Source organism: Aquila chrysaetos, chromosome 18 (genome assembly GCF_900496995.4).
Source record: "Aquila chrysaetos chrysaetos chromosome 18, bAquChr1.4, whole genome shotgun sequence".
NCBI lineage: Eukaryota > Metazoa > Chordata > Aves > Accipitriformes > Accipitridae > Aquila > Aquila chrysaetos.
Genome location: NC_044021.1, coordinates 25,404,591 through 25,426,704, shown reverse-complemented (window position 1 = coordinate 25,426,704; position 22,114 = coordinate 25,404,591). Strand labels below are relative to the sequence as shown.

Below are 22,114 nucleotides of genomic sequence, written 5' to 3'. Positions count from 1 at the left end.
TCTCTTTACCATGCCATAGCAGAGAAACAGCAGCAGCCAGTTGCAAAGCCTCTGTGTCTGGCTAGCACAGAAAAGAAAGGAGGAAAACGTTCTCTCAACTGTGAGGCAGCAGCATTAGCAGGCTTTGTATTTCTCAAGTAGGGATCCATTCCTTATGTACTTACTCTGATTTGGCAATTGCCCTTTGAACAGCAGTCCTATTACATTGAACACTCTTGCTCTTGCACTTTCCTAAGGTTCAAACAGTCCCTCATGTCAGAGGGAAAAGAAGCTACCATTGGATCTGGTCTCCCAGATCTTTGGCACTGAAAAAGATACAAAAGGCTAAATGACCTTAAACTACAACCCAATAGCTGGGATGTTATTCAGTTCCTTTGACTTATTTGGTATCCATAGCACAACTACAGCTAAAATAATAAGATAAGGTAAAAATCCATGCAAGATCAAATTTTAGTAGAGATGCCTATCCATGGCAGTTCTTCCCCACGGAATATTGGAACAGATACTGGTTTTTTTACTAGGAAAAGCAACAAACAGATGTTTAAATAGGTTAAGGATGGAAAGGGATTTAATTTGGGAATAAAGCATAATTAAATTCTCTTTATCAGCTTCCATCTCGATTCTTCTAACAAAACTCTCCCACATATAAACTACATGCAAATTCTGTATTGCTTGGGGCTGTGTGGCCTTTTCAGAGATTTTTGCAAAGAAAAAGCTAGATTTCCTTTCAATGTTAAGTGCAAAGGAGTTATTTATTGCTTGTTATGTCCACAGAAACAGTGTATACATAAACACTTGAATTTCCTATTTCACTGAAAAAATCCCAGTGCCTAAAGCTAAAAGACTCCTTTTGAATAGTAAAAGTCCTTATCTGAATTTGCCAGGGAATTCAGCAGAAATACCGAGGATGCAGTTTTAAAGCTAGAGGGCTGCAGTTCTGCCTTCACCGCTCACTCCCAGCTCTTTGCATCTTCTGCCTGCTCCTGGCACTAGCACTCATGCAGCAGCAACGGCGAGTTATTTCAGGAAGCTGGTGATGATGAAGATTAACCTGGAAAGTGATCTTTTCTGACCAAACCAGCTCCCTGAATTTGCTTGCTGTACGGTCCCATGATTATCAAGAGCAGCTTAGGGGCCCGAACTCAGCAGTTGAGACTTGGGTCAGCTTATACTGCAGCAAAGTCCCATTGTAACTTGCTTTCACTCCTCTCGGACCAGGTACTCCTAACCAAAACAGTCTTAGCACTAGCCCTTGTAGTGCTAGTAGTAGTTGTGTGGTAGTTGTGGAGCAAGACATCACCGTTGTGACTGAAACAGACTCCATCACTCCACCAAGGTGGTCTGCAATCAGCTGTAGATCTTGCAGCTGGCATAGCCACGAGAATGGATGCAAATGAAGCAAAAGCATTTTTGTGGCAAAAAGCAGAAATTTCACATCTCTTAGTGACATGACTGCAGAAAGGTTATTACCCTTTAACATGTTTTAATAAAGAATGAGATACAGGCAAACACCCTTCTGTGGAAGTTAAACTAGTCACAGTGTCACCAGAGTGAACTGAGCACCAACTAGCAATGCTTATCAAGCTTATTTTCACTTAATTTGATAACGTTCCTGACAGCAGAATCTCCTCTGTATGCTCCACTAAACTTTTATATTTTATGGGCTACGTTACCACACGTCCTCCCTCTGTTTCATAAGCGTACTCCCACACAACACCATATAATCCTCTTTTATTACTTACATTACTTGTACATGAATACATTATCTTTACCAAGGTGATGCCAGCAGTCCCAAGGCTAGTCCACAAAGGTTAGTCTCCCTTGACTGTCTCTACAGTCAGCTCCCAGGAGATGATGACCTGCTGGCACTACCGTGTCCAGTTCAACCTCCCCAATATATGTCCCGTGTGCCCCCTTCTCCATGTCTCAGTGGTAACATTTGATCCTTGATCAAACCATGTCAGGGAGCTATAATACCAGAAACTCCCAACCCCGTTCCTCACCAAACCAATGTAACCCCCCCCCCCCCCCCCCCAAAAAAAAAAACCCCAAACAAACCCAAGTGAAGAGTTTCTACTGGTTCAGCTGCCCCACGATCAAAGAAATGTGAATTTAATAAAGACAGGGGTGGGAACAGAGGCTGATGGAAGGAAAACCTTTTGGCAGCAACTATAACCTCAAATCATACTCCTGGAACCAAAGCTAAGTCAACTATGAAAAAAAAATCCATTGGAATTTGGGCTTCATTTGTTCTGAAGTTCATGTAGTCTCATTTCCAAACATAAGATGCAGCTTAAGTAAAAGCGTAATTTAATCATCGCAATGTAAGTTGTTTATATTTGCAGGATAGGTAGAAAAACTTTAATTTCTTTGGTCTAACTGTAGCAGCCTAGAGAGCAATCAGTCACAAAACGAACAGTGCCAGAACATTCAGATTTTTAACAAGGTCCCTAAATAGTATCTTTAAAAACAGAACAATAAATACTTTATGCAGTAATTCTGGAAAACATGCACACTTTCTTTTGGCTCAGTGCACACACTGCAACAGCAATTCATTAAATGTTTTCCAAAAGCCATACAATTAGAAAAATGTTAGTACACAAAAACAACCCATAACAACAACAATTTGCTTTAAGTACCACTGACAACACAGAAGGAAGAGACAGATGGATTCAGGGGCTGGCATCACGACAAGAAGAAATACTATTTCTTGTGAAAGTCTGAGATCAAATGGACAAAATACTTTGGAATGAAAAAGCAAAAGAAATCAAAAGTCATCAACTCCAAGAGTTACCAGGTACAGTTATAAGCTTGCACTCATCTGAAATTCAGATTAGATCACCACAGCAGTTGAAAGTTATTGGACCTTTCCCTAGAATACCAGCTCAAAGTTCCTCCAGGACCTCTCTAGCAACAGCATATCTCAAAATTACGCTATGCCGTATACATAAACTCTTTCTATCCTTGGTGAAATATGCAGTTTCCTTCTCACACTTTTATTATATTTTCTGAAGATAACTCGAGATGTCTTATAGCTTGAACCTTGTCATTGGCTTACTGCCAGAAGCTAGGAAGTTCTACGCTCCTGTCCCCACCCCAGTGAATGATCTAAGCTCAAAGATGAATTCAAGCTCCAGGGTCGCTAGGTTTTATAGTAAAGTCACGCACAGTGTAAGGAATTCATGAAAACATGGTGTGCAATGATATGTATTTTTTCCTCTATGTATCATTTAATATTACGTAAGATGGTGGCTTCATTTGAAAAAAAGTGCACACAAGGATAAGTGACAAATAGGCAGCTGCTAGAGGTTCACAATGAATTTCAAATAATGTGGTTTTGTATGAAAAAAGTACAGTTCACTCTCCAACAGAAAGCTCCCTTCAGCTGCAGAACCATGATCGCTATGATTTAACAGCACTGCAATTACATGTCTACAGATAATGAGGCCCCATGCTCCCCTTTGGCTCTCTGATCCTGTCTGCAGCCTGTGCCTTTTACATCCACAGACCTCTCTTCTCCCATCCCACCACTGATTTTGTCCAGATTATTTGAAGATTTACTTAAAAAAAAAGAAAAAAAAAAAAAGGGACACCTGGCAAAGTTAAACACACAGCAAATGTGATAACACGTTTCATGTGACAAAGCTATGCATAAATGAAGTTCTACTTTAAAGGCCTATTTACACACAAGAGTACTCCCACTCCTTAATTCAAGTTTGCTTTGCCAAACATAACTGCTTTTTAGCCTGAACTGTACTTCTTACTCTGCTATGGCTTTTATCTGAAGTTACTGTAGTGGCATACAAGGTCAGTTCACACACATGCATAATTTAACAGAAGTTAAACTATTATGCATAACTAACAATCATTATGTTAGAAACCTGTCAGAATTAGTTAAGCTCACCTCTTTATCCATACTCTCTAAATCCTCTTTACATAGGGTGTACAGGGGCATTGTCTCAGACATACTTGGCTGGCGTTTCCGCTTAGATGGACCAGGCTGCTCCTCATTTTCACTTGCTGGTAGGTCATCTTCTTCGAACATCTGCTGCTGATGTGGTTGAACAACTCTGAAAAATTTCAGGGGTCCCACATAAGAAAGATTTACTTGATTTACAGCTTCTCTAGAAATAAAATCCTATAAACAATTTATGACTGCTGAATATCTACAACTTTGCTTAATAGGGTTCTGTATTCATCAATGGAGGAAAGATCAAGTCTCCCAATGGTTGCTTTTATTTTCACCCTGATGGCTTCTTAAGTTGTTATTCTACCTTTAACAAGGTACTCACTCTCCTGCCTTCCCACTGTTCTTGTAAGTAACCATCATGCCTTTCTTGAAGCCAAGAGGTTCAGTAGCTGCAGATGCATTGCCCTTAAAATACTTTAAGGTTTGTGCTCAAGTGGAATTCGTCCATCACTTGACACGTTTATCATTCAGGAAACAACCCTTACATGCTAATATATTTTTCCTGACCTATGTTAAGCTTGTATTCTTGAGTTTCAAAGTATACTTTTCTATTTCTCAACCTTACAGACAAGATGTTTGCAAGTAGAAAGCTCACTTCTGTGCCTCAATCTTCACACACTTCCCACTTGCTAAGCCTGGACAAGACGCAGAACAGACCGTATTTCTTTTTGGCTACTGTATTCAAATATGGTAGCATTTTCTCTTTGTATTGTATTACCTTGTTAGGTACTGTATTTAATCAGAACATGCAGATACAAAAAGGAATGTCAAAATGTTCATAAAAATAGATAAAATAATCAAAACTTCATGGGAATTGCATTATAATAGTAATAAAAAGATAGACTATATCTAGAACGACAGCAGGAGACTTCTACCTTTCTTGGGTAACTTTTTCTGTCAATATTACTTTACTAAAGACTTGTAGAAGCTAAAACTGCTACACCATACAGTTTAACTACGAATATTGGGCTGTCACACTAACCTCCTGGAACACCTTATAGCAGCTCAGCACCACCCAGAATCCTATTCAAAGATCTCAGGTCATAAAGCTTAGGGGTCTCAAATTATTTATGTTACCCATAAGATTGCGTGTGTGGGGAATGATTACCACAAGCAAGTATAAAAGTGACTGTATTTGAAATCACAAGCCGTTTCAAGTTGTAACCACCAGGTGAGATACCATCAAGCTGTTTCTGTGGGTGGTGGCGATTCAGAAAGGGTACAGTGTGGTCTCTGCTGACAAGAGTTTCAGCGCAGGATGGCTGTTTCTCGTCAAGCCTGGATTTTCAAAAAACAGCTTTAGATCAGCAGCCCCACCCAAAAAAGCCATTATTAAATTATGTAATCCAGTCATAGGTAAGGTTCTACAAAATCGTTTCTACTCTCATGAACTTGACAGCTTCTTAAAAAGGTTATCTAAATATCAAGATTTTTTTCTACATCAGTACTTCAATCCCAGAATGTAAGAAATCTGAAAGCCACATGAAGCTCATTTTGAGGGCTCACATTTTCCTAAATACACATCTCTCTCCTCTCAGATCCCATGGGTAGGTGCAAGAGATGTGAATTCATTTTTTGAATTGGGGTGGTGGGGGAAGAGAGCCAAGCCATTGCTGTGCTACCCAGAACTGCGCTATCTGCTGCAGAAGACCCCCATCAGCTCAGCACTACTCAGCAACACAGCAGAAACGTGCCCCTTCGCAGGCTGTCATTTCTCTACAGTGGAATTTCCCATGAAGCCAAAACAACAATTTGAATGTTGTGGAAATGAACTAACCAAACTGCTTTTCTGTTAAAGTTTTTCATCACAGCTTAACAGTTTTTTGTTTCGTTGTCGTCACCCCCCAAATGTTTTCTATTTTACACGACCACACAGTTTTCTTTTGCTATTAAACTGCTCTCAGACAATAATTTTCATAGGTAAACGAGGAAAAAAATACAGCATTCCACTATATTTTCCAAAAAGTTCTTTTAAAATATGATTTCCTTGCCTTTTTAATAGATACCCTAGCCAAGAGAAAGGTGGTGATGCTATTTGCATTCTTAGTAAAACAGAGAATGACCAAAAGGGATAAGCATCTTACACAACTGTATTAAAAATATGACAATCTTGACCATGCCAAGAATTATACACAAGTTATATGTAGCAGGCAGCCAGCAGATTTTCTTAGACTAGAAATAAATCTAGTATATTTTTTAAGAACTTATTATCATACTGGTGACAGTGAGAACTCCTCCTTTTGCAGAATACAATGCAATATCATCCTTGACCACATTATTATACACAAATATTAACTGTAAAATAACTGTATTAATAGCTTCTAAAGGCTTCTGTCAGATTTTTTTTTTTCCCAGTATTTTCCAACTGCTACTAGATAAAAAACACTGGGACTTCTCACCAAAGCATTCCAAAAAGCAATATAAAACAAAGACTTCTTTAAGGTTTGTAAGAAACATTTTTATTTTATCAAAGACATTTTTCAGGCTTTACATTTTCAGCTGCTTGTTACGTTAATTAAAATTTAAAGACATACAAATGCAGGAATTTACATTTATTTCTAATTAGATGAGATTCATGAGTACTTTTTCAAAAATAACACCATATTCAACCCTGCACAGGTTGAACGCACAAGGACATGCACGTGCAGGGTGGGTTCGACATTTGTGGAAGTAACAAGCATCTTAACACTTTCTTTGATACAGCATCAGGGCAAAAGCTAAAATAGCATTATCATCATGAAAATGTTAAAAATATTTAAATTCCATTCATGACTTCAATTTGGTACTTCATATTTTTGCTGTCATAACACGACTGATAACATTAGGTAGGAAAAATTGTAACAATGAACATGTAAATTAAGACACAAAAATTTTATAAGTGAAATTAATTTATACAAATCTTAAAGAATTGCTTCAGCCAACAACACCTGCTTGACACACCTTTTCAAACCAAACATTTGGTGCATCTTAGCATTAGTTAAAACCAGAGTGCCACTTTTAACTTCTCACATGTAAATTATATCCATATTTTAAGCCTTGCCTCATCTGTTAGTGTATTGTTAGCGTTCACTAGAATACTGTTTTTTCTTTATTCTAGTCCAAGATGCCATTAGCATTTGCATTTTTCTGGACAACACTACATTACACATCTCATGACCTGTTACAACTGTAGTGTTTACCATAATGTTTGTAGAGTACTGTTTCCATATGAAAATGCAAATTGTTGAGATACATACAGAGTGTCAAAGCTCTGCCACGCAGGTTATTTTTAAAGCGGAATCCTTCCTGATCTCAGAGAAAAGCTCCTGCCTGCTGCCAGCAGCCACCAAAAGCAGCACCGCATTCCCTTCCCTTCCAGCACAGCCGCAAACTCTTTGCCACCCTCCTGCTGAGGCTGCAACAGCCATGACAAAAAGCAGGTATTCAAGTCTCACAGAGCCAAGCACAATAGCAAGATTTATGCCTGTCGCATGAAACGCTGACCAAATTAACTGAACCACCTGTAATTCACTGGTGACAGTTTCACTGTAAATTGCGTGTAGGTATTTAAACTAATCATATTCTATTTTAAATTATGTTTCCAGTTGAGTCCCAGAAAGAAACTAAAAATGTTGAACCTAAAATAAAAAAGTGAGAACTGAAACAGTTCTTGTGAAATGGTACTCGGACAACTTGAAGCCCTTTTTAATAACCAGCCTTGCAAGAGACTCTCTTCTAAGCACAACAAGGTCTATTCTTACAGTCAGAGACCGAGTACCATTGCTATGCCACGTGCTGCTACCATCTACCCAAGGGTTTCCTCTCGCAGAAGTGCAGTTTTGTTGCCTGCTGTCTGAAATTCAGGATCAGATGAAGTTTTTAGAAACTAATCAAAGAAGATTATTGGAGGCTTTGACTACATCTACCCACAACAGGAACAGCTGTGAGTGTTAAAAGCTTTATCTAACTCTGCTTGAATTCAATGGCTTAGTTACAAATGCTCTCATCTTTCTGTAGGAGCTGAACATACGAGCACATGAAGTCTGTCCTGCACTAAGGTAATTTTCTGTAAAGTCAAGTATCACATCAATTTTTAAATTGGATGTGAAGCTTTCTTTAAAAGCTATCACTGATGTATGCATTAAGACAAAGCAAGGCAACGATACAGTACTTCTGCCTCAGCTCTTGCTCAGTCAAAACACAGCAAAGCTGTTCCTATTTGGCTTTTTGTTACTTCTTTACAGCCTTCATGCTCTGCCTGCACTGTACTTCCTATCCATTAAAAGTACTTAAAGTGGTATTTGATCACTGCGCTGCTTTCCTCCTAGACTTTACCAAGACACTCCTCACCATCGTAATTGAAGATAATGGAACTGCTCTGAGGAATACAGACATGCCCCAATTAAGAGATCAGTGTTTACAGGTCACTGATTTTACCACTAGAACCAAATCAACAGGAAATGATGATGAAAATACTATTTTCTAGCATATACCTTATGCTAATCTCTTTTCTTACAGCTGCTTGGTTATGGGGTGAAGTTGCAGCAGTGAGTAACTGGATTCACTTTCTTAGATTAAAGCATCTCAACCCTGAGCATTGACAGTCAAAAAAATGTTTAAGCAAAATAAAATAAGGGAGTAGAAAGGAGATAGTCTCACTCCACCCCCAAAACCTGCCTGGGGCTCTGAGAAACTCAACTAAGAGGACAACTGAAGTGTATTTCTCTTTTTCTGCAGGATGTTCCAGTGAAGAAGCACCTCTACATTAAAGAAAAACAGGCTTAGGCATGGACAAAACTCTTCATTAAGTTGTTGACAAATGTAGAACAAACATCAAAACCTATTCTTTTTAAAGCACTGAATGATGCATTAGTATCAACATAAACCATCATACTGAAGCATCTTAGAAGTGTCATGACAATTATATACATGTAAAACCTTCCCAGCACTTATTTCTAGACAAATTCCTATCCACAAAACCTGACGAAAACCCCAAAGCTTTTCAGCTCCTCTCTGGATACATACTGCGTCTTGATAGTTTAAAGTTTTTCCTGTTCATTTAACATGTCATAGTAAAGTAACATACAGACTTTAAAGACACAGTTAAAAAGGAACTGAGAACAAGACGTCCTCACAAACAGAAGAGACTAAAAAAACCCTGTGTTGACAGAAACAAGGAAGCTGAAATAAGAAAAAGCCTATAAAAAGATGACAACTGAAAAAGACATAGGTTGAAATAATTTAGCAACAGGAAGATAGAGTGGAAACATAACAAGCTACACTAATATACAAAACCTTTACAAGTGACACCGCAAAAGTGGCGGGGGAGGGAGAAGAATGGTAGAAAACTGTGTGCGTTTATAATTGTATTTTTGTGGTTGTTTGGAAAACTGAATTGCTTTATAACAACTGCTATACTCTGATCACATTGTGCAAAGGAATTTTGATCACATTTTACAAAGAGAAAAGCTTTGCCTTCACGACTGAATACTTCTTTACCACTGGAGTCAACAAGCCTTGCTAAACTTGTTAGCATTCCAGAAAGTTAGATCTTTTATGTAGATACTTAGGGATGAATTTTAGATATTTTATGCATCCTTAAGAGACAAGTGTTGTCGTTGTAGCTAAACCAAATCCACAAATTTTGACAAAGTCCAGATGCTAGCCTTTGTACTTCAAAAAGCAGGCCGCCTCCTCCTCCTGCTGCTTTAGTGATCCAAGGATAATTAACTAGCACTCAGTCATATGGCCTTATTTAATAATACTCAGTGACCTACACCCCTCTTCCACCACTTCTGATATTCCTCAAAACAAAACACAAAGCTAATGTCCCATTTGAAGGAATTAGGTGAAGAGGAAAATTTTATAAACAAAAGCCAAATGCTATCAGATGTATTTATAGACAAAAAACCAATCCAGTATTCTAAGATTTGTTAAAAAACATTAGGCTGCCTTGCTTCAGAGATGAGTTATTTTAACATTCTGTAGAGTGCACAAACTACACGCTGCATTTATTTGTTTTGAGGTTTCTAGTCACACTTAGGTGAGGCACAAAAAGCATCTGGAATACTAACATCCTGATTTCGCTTCAGCTAACTACTCACTTCCACTCGTTTCCTTGGCTTTTTAGAAAGCAAACAAAGTAACCAAAGCAAAGATGACAATTTGATCAAATGCAAAGATAACAAGAGTTAGATTTACAACAGCATGTGAAAATATAGTTGAAGTGACTCTTAGCTATGCTTTAGGTACCTGAAGGACGAGTGTTCACCGTGGACTGGTAAGGTGATGGGAGGAGCTGGAGACTGGATGTACATCGACTGGCCAGAGGTCTGGGTGCCTTTCCTGATTAGCTTTCCAGTGTTAGGATCATAAAGTCGAACTTCAGGACCAGGTTGAGACTTTGGATGAATGGGTGTTGGGTGAAACAGAGCTGTCTGAAATGTGCTGTGTGTGTCAGGAAACGTGGCAGGGCTATTCTCTCTGTTGGAAGAAGTTCAGAAAAAGTTGCTTTAGAAATTTAAATGAGCTATCTAACCAGAATGTATAAAACAAGCATTCCTTTTTTCTAAAGGAGGAAGTGGGTGGGGCAAAAAAAAAAATGGTTTGGAAGATTTCTGAAGAAACATTTCTTCTCCTCCACCCCCATTAAAGCCTCACTGAATTTAAAACAGAAAAATGCAAAGACACAGGTAATGTCATATTTACATTATTAAAAAAATTATTCAATGTACCTTAAAAATTGTCTTAAATTAAAGTTACTGAAATTGCTTCCAGGTAGTAACAACTGCACAGCTAGAGTAGCATGATAATCTGCATTTTTGCAACAAAGAGAAAAGCATGCTATTGTATCAGATCTTAGTATCTGCTCTCCAAATTGGCTCTGAGAGAAAATGAACACACGGTATTAATTTGCAAGTCATCCAAACTAATTTGTTAAAATACTAAGCCACCTATGATCACCCTGCTGCATTTTAAAACATAATTTTAGAAGTGTCAGCAGAAACATTCAGAGATCAGTCTGCAGGAATCACCATTATGGCATACTACCTAATTATGATGAAGTGCCACACCAAAAAAAAATAAATAAATAAATAAAAAAAAAAAAATCAAATAGACCAGCATATTATGCACCATGAAACCAATGCTATAGAAAAAGCAATTTAACTATATTGTAACAGATATCAGAAATGCCACAAAAGTAGAGTTTTTACCATATGCCTTTGTGGACGTTTCTGAAGTAGCCTTGCAGCATCAACACTTAAGGTCAACCAATTTCAAGTTTACTTATTCTTTTTTGCTATTCTTAAGCTCATTTTATATGCAAATATTTTCTCAGAGTTCATCCCTCCCGTAGTTCATAAGTGCTTCGGGCCAGTAATAACTATATCAAGCAGCTTCATTAAGAGGAAAATATTTTTCCAAAGAAGTTGCACATGTTGGGTTAATAAAGTAAAAGTATTTGCATTAAGATAGATGTCTTACTGACTGATGTTTGGGGGAGGGGTGAGGGAAAGTATGAAGTTAAGGTGTGTTGTATTTGAAACACAGAAGTAGAAAACATTACCATTATGTTTGAATAAAATGGCAGAGTGAATTAAGATAGGTAGAAAGACTAACATTCATCTAGACAGCAAAAAATTATGCTTACAAGTCACTGTCCAGATTTCTACTGAGAATTTGGCAGCATCAGGACTCTGAGACAAATTAAACATCCCGTAGAAATATTCCAAAGTTTGATTAAAAAAATCTGATAGCACTTTTTAAAAACAAAGTATTCCAGTCAAGCCATAAGTAGGCTACACCTCTTTTCTAAGTTTTAGGGATCCTGGGTCTCTGCAGAGTCTCCCATTTGATAAGTGACCTCACTTCCAGGCATTTCTACTTTTGGTGTCTTCAGAGTATATGAGGATTTACACATGCACATTCTGCCCTCAAAGCGCTAGCGTCTTCTAAGCAGAAAGCAAATCTCTAGCCTACTCAAGTCGATCACACCAGTATCAGTTTAATACAGAAAACCCGATATGCTATGGCCCTCCCTGTCTAAACACAGAAGGGAAGGTCCTCTGTTAGACTTGCAAGACAGTATTAGTGTGAGTCTGTCCAAACAGGTAACAAGTCAAGAAGCAGAAGCTGGCTCTACAGTATCTTGTTGTGAGTTATTTTATCTATGGAACTTTCCTAAAGGGGACTGTTCTTAATAGCCCTCTGACTTCCTCTGTGTTAATAAAGTTTTTGGCTGCCCTTTCTATCTGCTGGCATCCTAGTGCACTAATTATTTTTAACCCTTTCTCTTTCAACACTTTTTCTTATCCCCCCAAGACCTTCTCTCACTACCTTCTTTCTTCCAGTTTGTGCTTCTGTCTTCCTGCCTTCCAACCCCTCTTAGATTTTTCTGCTCTATTTTTCTGTTTCTCCCTTCCTCCTCACTACCAAGTCTCAGAAAAAAAAAGCACCATACTTGACTAGTTTTTCATGTTGCGGGAGTGTGTACATTTTTTTCTTCACTTGGCAGCATGAACAATCCTGTGGCTTGGTGGCATTCCCTATGTTAGTTTGTGGATGAACTGACAAGGTCAACTGGTCCAGCTGAAAATGGCTAACAACGACAACTGCTAAAGAAACTACTAGTACCACAGGTTTCTCCTGATTCTGCTAGTTGCTGACCTGCCTCCTGATCCCTTAACAGTCTTCAGTTCAAGCAGCAGAGACATAGATAAAAATGGAGGGTTCTTTCCTAAGATGTGTAAGCACTGCACACCATTCTGAATTTGTCAGAAACCAATTTTATAGTTGACTTCACAAATCAGCATAATTGTATGAATAACCTATTTTCATGGCCCCTACTCCCCCAAGTTCCCACTTACCTGTGTGTTTTGATGTAGTCATCCTTCAAGGGAAAGAGCTGTTCCTCAACCTTGTCCCAGCGCTCCAGGCAGCTCCACAGCCAGTCGGGGTTTACAACATGCAGGTCCTTGCAGTCCTGAGCTTGCCGTACTTTTTCTGTGCCTATTACAAAGTCAAACATAACATTACAGTGTTCCCAGAAACAGAGGAGGTAACTTTAAGTACACACTGGTTTAAGAAGAACATTCTGTGATCAGTCTTACAGAAAAAACAAAACACTCCTCCCCAATCCAACAAAACAATCACAACTGATAAAAGTGAGACTCTAAATAAGATGCAATAACCTCCATCTCAAGCTGAAGGCATTTGTAATGTCTCAAAGCACTGGCACCGTGGAAGTAGCCCACTAAAATTGATCCATATGGAAAACTCTACGTCTCCGTGTTAACTGAACAAACAATACAAATGTACTTTTGTATTTCATCTCCTCCATCTCTACTTGTCAGAGTCCAAGCAGCAGCAACTCTTCAATGCCATTAAAGCCTAACGCTAACTTGCCATAACTACTTTCTTACGCACAGTCCCTTGTACACACAGTATGCTACCATTTAACAGCCAGCCAGCCACCCACTCAACCTCCATTTGCCAGAAGCAGGGTCAAAGAAGACAAATGGATTATTTTGTGCCAAAAGGGAACATGTGAAGTTAAATGTGTCAGGCTAGCACAAAGTCCCCATGAAACCATCAACAATGCAGCCTGCAAGTAACATGTGATCTCAAATTCCACCCTCTGGAGAAAACAGAACAAGAAAGAAACTCAGTAAAGTTGCTATAAATCTTTGCCAAGAAGCATCAAAAACGGTAAGCAAAAAGAAGCGAATAAAATAAAGATTGAAATGAACTTTGAAGTAGTCTGTTCCCAGAAACAGCTGACTGTCCAAATGTTTCAAGAATGCATTTCTTCTATTTGATTGGAAAAATTAGTATTGCCAATTGTGGTACTTGTTTCAGCATTTATCAGAGGGATCTATGGAGCAACTGAACAGTTGGAGACAACACAAAATTGTATAATCTGCCAATAAATCATTAAATATATATGCAATAGAGAAAAACCTGACCTGATATATCTATGCTTGACACGTACACATGGTATTTTTACACTGCACAAATACTGGTGTAGCTGGAACGTGATAAAGGAACTCTCATCAATCTGACAGTCTGTCTCATAGCTGAAAGCCATCACTCTTCCCTTTTGTTATATCCTGTAATTTATAGCATTCCATCTTATTTACACATTATTTAAAATGCTTATCAAACCAAATCATTTGACCATATTGTGTCTTGGTGCAAAGACATTTAAATACCCTTAATATTGCACTACATTTTTTATTTAGAAATGCAAAAGGAGACCATCAAGAACTAAAGGCAGGAGTTCTATGAACAACTTAGCCCTCTCCTCCAGGTTAAGAGCAGAGCTCTCAGAGCTGAAGGTGAAGAATACATCATTGCAAACACTACCCACTCCTGTTGAAACCCTTCAATTCTGCACAAAGACCCTAGGGTTTCCTCCTGCAGATGCTTATATAAAAACACAATACTCCAGTCTAGTTTACCTTATTAACTTAAAAAAAAAAAAAAAAAATTAAAAATTCTAAGTAAAGTTTTTAACTTTTAAAAAATTTATTTAAAGTTAGAATTTATGAGCCCTTGTCTATTTTCACACATGTGCTTTGAGGGACGAAGACTCCAGGAAAAAAAAATTTAAAAAAAATCACTTTTCAGAACAATTCTGACAAGGAGGCAAGAACAATAAATTAATTTGATCGTTTCAACATAGTTCCCTAGAGTTTTATCTGCATGACTGTCATTTAATAACATGACTTTACTTGTTTCAATTAAGATGAAAGTCTTGAAGTACCCATACTTCTCCACATCAATCATACTTCCCATCATCATGAAGATGAGAGGAATCAGTTAACAGCAAATACCTAAAGGCCTGTGTACAAAATGAACTAGAATCCACTGGGGTAGACAGATCAACTGAAATGCAGTTGAGGATTGACCTAACTAGTTAGACAGTTCAGTTTCTAGACTTCGGTAAATTCAAAAGACTAAACCAGAAAGGGCAGAAGATCATTGTCCTTTACCAAAGCGCTGAAAGCCTCTCTTTCCCTACTCTTCTTCCCCCAAACCCAACAGAATATAGGAGTAGGACTACCTTTTCCTCCATCTTTAGATACAAGTACATTTTTTTCTTGGATTTAGATTAAGATGTTCTGTGCACAAATACGTTTATTCTATTTTCAGCAGCAAATGCAAGCAATTCCACACAGTTCAGGATTTAAGAGTGTCATGGTTTAACCCTAGCCAGCAACTAAGCACCACGCAGCCGCTCACTCACTCGCCCCCCACCCAGTGGGATGGGAGAGAGAATCGGAAGGAAAAAGGTAAAACTCGTGGGTTGAGACAAGGACAGTCTAATAGAACAGAAAGGAAGAAAATAATAATTACAATAATAACAATAATAAAATGACAACAACAATAATAATAGGATTGGAATATACAAAACAAGTGATGCACAATGCAGTTGCTCACCACTCGCTGACCAATGCCCAGTTGGTTCCTGAGCAGCGAACCCTCCAGACCAACTCCCCCCAGTTTATATACTGGGCTTAACGTCACATGGTATGGAATACCCCTTTGGCCAGTTTGGGTCAGCTGTCCTGGCTGTGTCCCCTCCCAGCTTCTTGTGCCCCTCCAGCCTTCTTGCTAACTGGGCATGAGAAGCTGAAAAATCCTTGACTTGGTCTAGACACTACTCAGCAACCACTGAAAACATCAGTGTGTTATCAACATTCTTCTCATACTGAACCCCAAACATAACACTATACCAGATACTAGGAAGAAAATTAACTCTATTCCAGCCGAAACTAGGACAAAGAGCTGTACAGTAAATGTAAAGCTTTTCTCCACACTAGTATCTTTGCAATAAAAAAGCATTAATTTAAGAATCCAAGATAAACACAAGCACAAAAATGAGTATTTAAAGATAAAGCCCTTCCCAAATCACAAATGATTTAGAAATGCCATATTTTAAATTTTGCCATGAAATAAAAATAAAACCACTGTCCAACAAAGACTCAATGAGAACAATTTTAGAACTCCAACCGTGTTAATTCCAGCACACCTTTGCAGTTCAAGAGGTTTTAAGCGGCTAAAAAGCAAAACTCTTTAAGAAGGGAGGTCAGTGCACCCAGATCATTCATCCCCCGATACAAGAAATCTGTTTTCCAATTAATCATCAGTTACAAAAGTCATCAGCAACCCAGAGTACTTTCATGCAACAGTTGCTGGAAATGAGCCAGTTTACAGTGCCAGAGGGGGCTTCCACGGGAGGTATTACTATTATTATTTATATAATCTCAGTAGGAACTGTAGAAATATCTTTAGAAATAGCTAAGTATAAAGCTGTATTGAATTTATACACAGGGTATGTTTCAGAGGAAAGAAAGCAGAGGTTCTGAAGGAGAATGAGATTAAGAGATCTGGGGGAAAAAGGATTAAAAAAAAGTGAAAGACTTGGCTTGGAAAATGCTTTCTTTTGAGAATAAAGGAGAAAAGCAATGACAACATAATAACAAAGAGGTAAGACGACAGTTGTTATAAAAGAGGATGCTGAAATCAGGTTCATAAGGGAAAAGGCAACAAAAAGCAAGAAGTCCAGTGGAAGTTCAGGTACTTGTGCCTGCTATTAGATACTCAATCAAATATCAGACATGACTAGCAATACTGTCCTGCACATAACCACTCTGGAGCTGATTGAATACAACATACAATAGCATGTGATTTCATTAGTAAGCATACAGAACAGTTAACCAGAGTTGCATAGATGGACTGTGCTTGTAATACCCTGAAGAAAAGCTTATCTGATACTGTAGTACATCCATTCGCCCAACTAAAGATATTGCTGCTCCTTTTGGACTTCATCAGGGGAACCTGAACAAAACCATAATACTGGACCTTCATGTCATCTTAAATCTGTGAAGTTGTATGAGAAGATGGCTTCCTCCAACTATTTTTAAAACGCGTATTTCTGCATTGATGATTTGTCGGGTGCTTCATCTTGCTGCCCGTTCCGCACACATACACATTCTGCATTCACGCGTATCTGATCCTTTCATACCCGAGGTATGCTGAGGAGCTAAGTAAATTCATCTTCTAGTCAACAGGATTGCAACAGAAGCCTTTTAAACACGAAAGTCAAAATGGCACTATTTCGTATGAAACTGTTATGGTTCTGAAACAATAGCTCTGAAAGGTATAAGCCATTAACATAAAACTAAAGTCGGCGACATGAAGACCAGTGTGTAACCAAACCCACCTCCCCAGGGTCAAAAGCCTTCCCTTTCTCACCTCTGCAGCACCAACGCTTTCTGCTTACTCCCCGTTTCTAAAGCACAGCTGCCACTTGCACGCTCCAGCATACTGAAAATCGCATGAGGTAATACAACCGTGTCACCTCAGGGGCTGCCTTCTATTTCTAGCTGACATCTTCACAAATCAAGATTTCACACGTACGATGTTCTTAGAGCAAGATTTGGTGGAACACCAAATTTAGCTGGGTAGGAGAAACAGTACTGCAATACTTAATATCCTTGCCTTCTCTCCCTTTCTCCACTGTAATTTCCCCTTTTGGAAGTATGCTTATTAAGAAGAAACAGCAGAAAAATTTTAATCCATCCAAGCAATAGTACTTATGATGCAGTTAGGAACATCTGAATCATCCAGATTTTAGCTGGGCTAAGAATCACTTAGAGAAAAACTGTTTTTCTGGACTACTTTTTTGCATTATTCTCCTCTAACCACCTTTCCTTAATTCAAATGCTAGTCTAAAATCGTTCCAAAAAGTTAAAAAGGCACACAAGCCTTTCACATGAAGCGTGTAGGGTCCAAATTCATCACATCTACCCTCTGATGGATACAGCCTAAAGCACATAATATTAGGAAAAGGTTATTTTCAAACCTGGGTAAGGGACTCATCAATTCTACTTTTGAACTTGCAAACAAAGGTTGAAAACACAAAAAAAGCCTCCTATTAATCTTGACAAGTCATTACTAAAAAAGTGACCAAAATCAGTAATGCAACAATAAACTTCTACAGCTGTTCTCCAGGACATACAATTTCACTACAGCAAGTTTATTTTGTCTTATCCAAAGTACGGAGCACACTAGGCGCTTAAGCAACATAGATAAATGAGACCTAAGCTGTATGTTTACGAAGACTAAAAAGAAATGTTACACCGCGTATTTGGCTAGGTTCACATTACCAAGCAGTGCAGCCCAACAGGGAGATCTGCAGGGCAAAAGGGTGCTGGAGGAGCGATGCCCACCCCATGTGGATTTCGGGGAGTTTTGCTTTGGATCAGCTCTGCCCAGTCCTGCGGGCCAAATGCCCGTGAGCAGTCGGCTGACGGTGCCCTCCAACTCAGTCTCACCCGCGAGGAACCCAGTGCGCATGCTGGAGGCTGTGCCAGGACGAACCGAAGTACACGATGGGGAGCGAGCACCGGAGTCGCTCGCAAACACTCTCCTGATTCCAACGCACTAAAGTCAACATATCCTTACGGCAGTTTGTAACCTGGTTGCCAGACATTGCTTGGAAAATCTGATCACTAAAAGTTGATTTTTCTTCAGACCATTTTTATATATAAATCTTGATTTATGATCAAATCCTGAAGCTCTTCTCCAACAATGTTAGCCTAAGACAAGTTGTACAGACCTCAGTGTTTTGTCCTACAAGAATTGAGTGATCACAAAATGGTGATAGATGTGCTGTTCCGAGGCTATGGCTAGAGTTCAGCTTTAACGCTGCACTGTGCTTTACCAGCAAAAGCAACGAGCTTACCTACTCACTGCCTGAGTTTATCCAACTAAGCACTGCTCTAAAGACATGGCCCTTGAAAATAATTCTTCGGACAAAACCACCTGTGGACACATCATAGCTATGTCTGGTGAAGACCTCCCACCAAGTCATGGGACAGACAAACAAGACATCATCAGCTGGCAGCTTTCTCTTCTCTCTCAGTACCTCAAAGCCAGACTCAGGAGTAAGCATTTTTTAAGTAGGTAGATGAGGATGAATAGAAGGAGCCATAGTTCATAATAAAAGTCGGTATTTTAAGCAACCTGATATTTATGATATTAAGCAACCAAAGTCACCAAAAGTAAGGAAATTATTCCCATATAGCTTTCAAAGTATAGCAAAAGACACAGAATTAAATATATTTTGGAAAAAAAAAAAAAAAAAGAAAAATGCAGGGCTTAAACTGACATATTTCCACTCCTACCCCACTACAATAATTTTTAAGTGACCTGAACAGCTTTATCTGCTCCACCAGCAAAAACTCAATACAAAAATCAACGACAGTATCTTTCATCTGTTCAGGAAGGAACATAACAAGGTTTATGAAATAGTGTGGTAACTGCTTAGCCAAGTCTGTACACAGCTATAACAACTCATCATCCAGTGCAGTTTACTGTTGCTTAAAGCAAGCAGCAGATGTTTCAAAAACTGAAGTAAGATTTATGCAGCCCATAGGTAAGCGGAAAGGACTACAGGGTAGCCTTTTCTCAGTCACTCAGATTTTTGAAAGCTGATTAGATGATACAAAGATCCTTGTGTTTTACAGTAATTCAGGTAGATAGTATTTTCCTCTGTATATAATGAAAAAAATCCTAATAACAAGGATTTATTTATTTTCAGAATTCAGAGTATTTGTGCCTACAGAGAAACAAGCTGCCTATCTGCAGAGAGACAAGTATATACAGAGAATAAGAGAAATTTTAAATTATTTACTGCTATAGGCTGGCAAGGATGCTATGAATAAAATCCAAAATGGTATTCACTAGCTGTTCATTCCATACACCAAGCTATGATGTGGTCACTTCGCAGGGGGAAAACCCATCACTCCAAGACCTAGGGGATATACTCTGTTTCACACTGACCTCTTCCCTTTTTATTTCCTCTGACAAATTCTTCCTCTGTCTTCAAAACTCAAAAGCTAACAGTATGTACCCCCACCGCTGCTGCAGATAAAATATATGCCATTTACAACAGCTCAACTAACGCAAAGTAAACATGTAAGTTAACTTGCTTGTTTGAGTCCCAAGTCTGCCGTTGTTAGTGGGGTCATCCAGAAACACTGAACTGACAGGTATGTTTTAAAATCACCTTTTCAAAAGCACATTGGAGAAGGGGAGAGTGAACGAGAGCGCAAACGAGAGCACGAACGAAGAGAGAAAGAGGTCTTAGGTCATTGACTTCTGAATAAAACTCAAGAAGGGACATGCCTTTGTTTCCCCCTTTCACCAGCAATTAGACATTAAACAGTGCTTCAGATGTTTGCCAAGGGAGCCAGAGACGCAGTATTTGTATGGCTTACCGGCAGTACTAGAGACCTGTAGAATTTGCTTTCTAACCACATGAGAATCAGTATGAAAATCACGTTGACAGCTGAATTATTACAAATCCAGCTGTGACAGGACACAATTTATATCCTTAATATCTCTGATTAAACTTCAGATTTTCCCTCATGAAATCAGGATGATACAGCATAACTACTCCCATCTAACCAGAGATATAGTCTCTCAAAGTATAGTCTTCGGCTGAAAAAAACAAAAACCGGTCACAAAACCAGAACCACAAGCAATCCATGAGAATCTAACAAAAAATGGTTATTGGAGAATGTAGTTTTTTCATTCTAAATCCCCCTATTTCACTGCCAGTGTTACAGAAATAATTAACTAAGTGATGATGAAAGATGACAATAGTCTTGCTCATTAGGCAGAAAAGACTTGCCAAGTTACCTCTTTTAGAATTAGTGCAATTTTTTTCTTAATAAAAGCAGAGGTCAGCTTCTACATACTGACAATAAAGTTTTTTCACCCCAGCAATTCAGGAACAGTATTCTTCTTGTGATTTCTTGTTTTGTTTAGCAGGCAATATTTGAATATATTTTAAGTATCAAGTGCAAAACCAACATTACATGGCTATTTTGAAGGACAGTCTAGGTCTCGACAAAAAGTCTGAAAAATATGAACCACCCCTAAATTCATTTATTTTTCAAAAGAACACTGAAAATGTGTTAATAAACTCAATTCAAATACTGTAAAAGCACATTAATGTAATGTAATCAAAACCTAAAGTTAAAATAGTTTTTCTTATTAAGATCACCCTAGTGGATGATTCACTAAGAATGTGCAGATAGTGAAGAATTTGCTTCTAAAAGTAGAACACAAGGATGTGTATATGTATCTATACAAACATACAACCCCCCTCAAACTGTACATTCCAAAAACAAGCACAAAAAAAAAAAGTCTCAACTGCTTCTCATCCCATGCTGTGTACCTTAACATAATGTTATTCAACATATGTTCCTCTAGAGAAATGCGTATGTTTGGGAGGGTCTCATTTACATTTATCCTACCAATTTTACCACATCACACAACAGTTGCATCCAATGTACAACCTCATTCGGAAGCCATCTAGTGCAAGTTAGACAAAGCAACTTTGAAATGAAGCATTTTAAGATTTGAAACTGGAAAAACATCAAAGTTATATTGACAGCTGTTAAGTCTCCAATGAAGTATGACAAACTTGTGGAATTCTTTGCTGATAACAGTATTGCTATTCCTGCAGTTTTAAAAGAGCTGTTCAGCAAGTGTCAAAAAATGATGGAGTCCCAAACTGATGCATCCACTGATTTTAACACTTCCCATTCACTATTTCAACTATCACAATCAGAATCCCAACTAATCTCAACGAAACTCACTCCAGCCTCTTCCGGTTTTTAGGTTGTTTTTACTACTTAAATGCATATCTACATCAGGACAATTAATACAAACTTGCTACTTCACTGCAGGTCCGTTGGTACAGTTCTCATTCTGATTCCACTTGACAAGGTCAATACTGCAGCCCCTTCTTGCTACAGTTGGCCTTACCAACTGTTTAATAAACGCTACCTGTGCTTTTTGTCACTACAACTGTGCACTGAGATAACTGACAAGTGAGGTAAGTTTACACTAGCCTAGCAAATATACAGCCTTATTGTTATTTAGGCTAATAAATAAAAAAATAGCTTATTAGCATATCACAATATAGTGATAAATTGGCTGGTTTTAATCCATAGATTTTTAACACTACTGATATTCAGAGGGGTAGAAATTAAGGAACTGTAACATTCTCCTTTTAGTCACTAAACATTGGAGGTTTTTTTATCACTCCCTTCTCAACAGGAAGAAATGATTCCTGGTCAGCTG

General features: G+C 38.4%; 1 protein-coding gene across 1 annotated transcript in view; it reads right to left on the bottom strand.

Moving 5' to 3' along the window:
- CTDP1 (CTD phosphatase subunit 1) overlaps positions 1-22,114 on the bottom strand; it is a 115,136-nt gene that overhangs the window by 57,893 nt on the left and 35,129 nt on the right. Inside the window, exons 9-11 of the mRNA XM_030041921.2 lie at positions 12,817-12,958; positions 10,202-10,432; positions 3,905-4,070 (exon numbers count right to left, since the gene is read on the bottom strand). Coding sequence (XP_029897781.1) covers positions 3,905-4,070; positions 10,202-10,432; positions 12,817-12,958 — 539 coding nt within the window. The remainder of the gene's footprint in view (positions 1-3,904; positions 4,071-10,201; positions 10,433-12,816; positions 12,959-22,114) is intronic.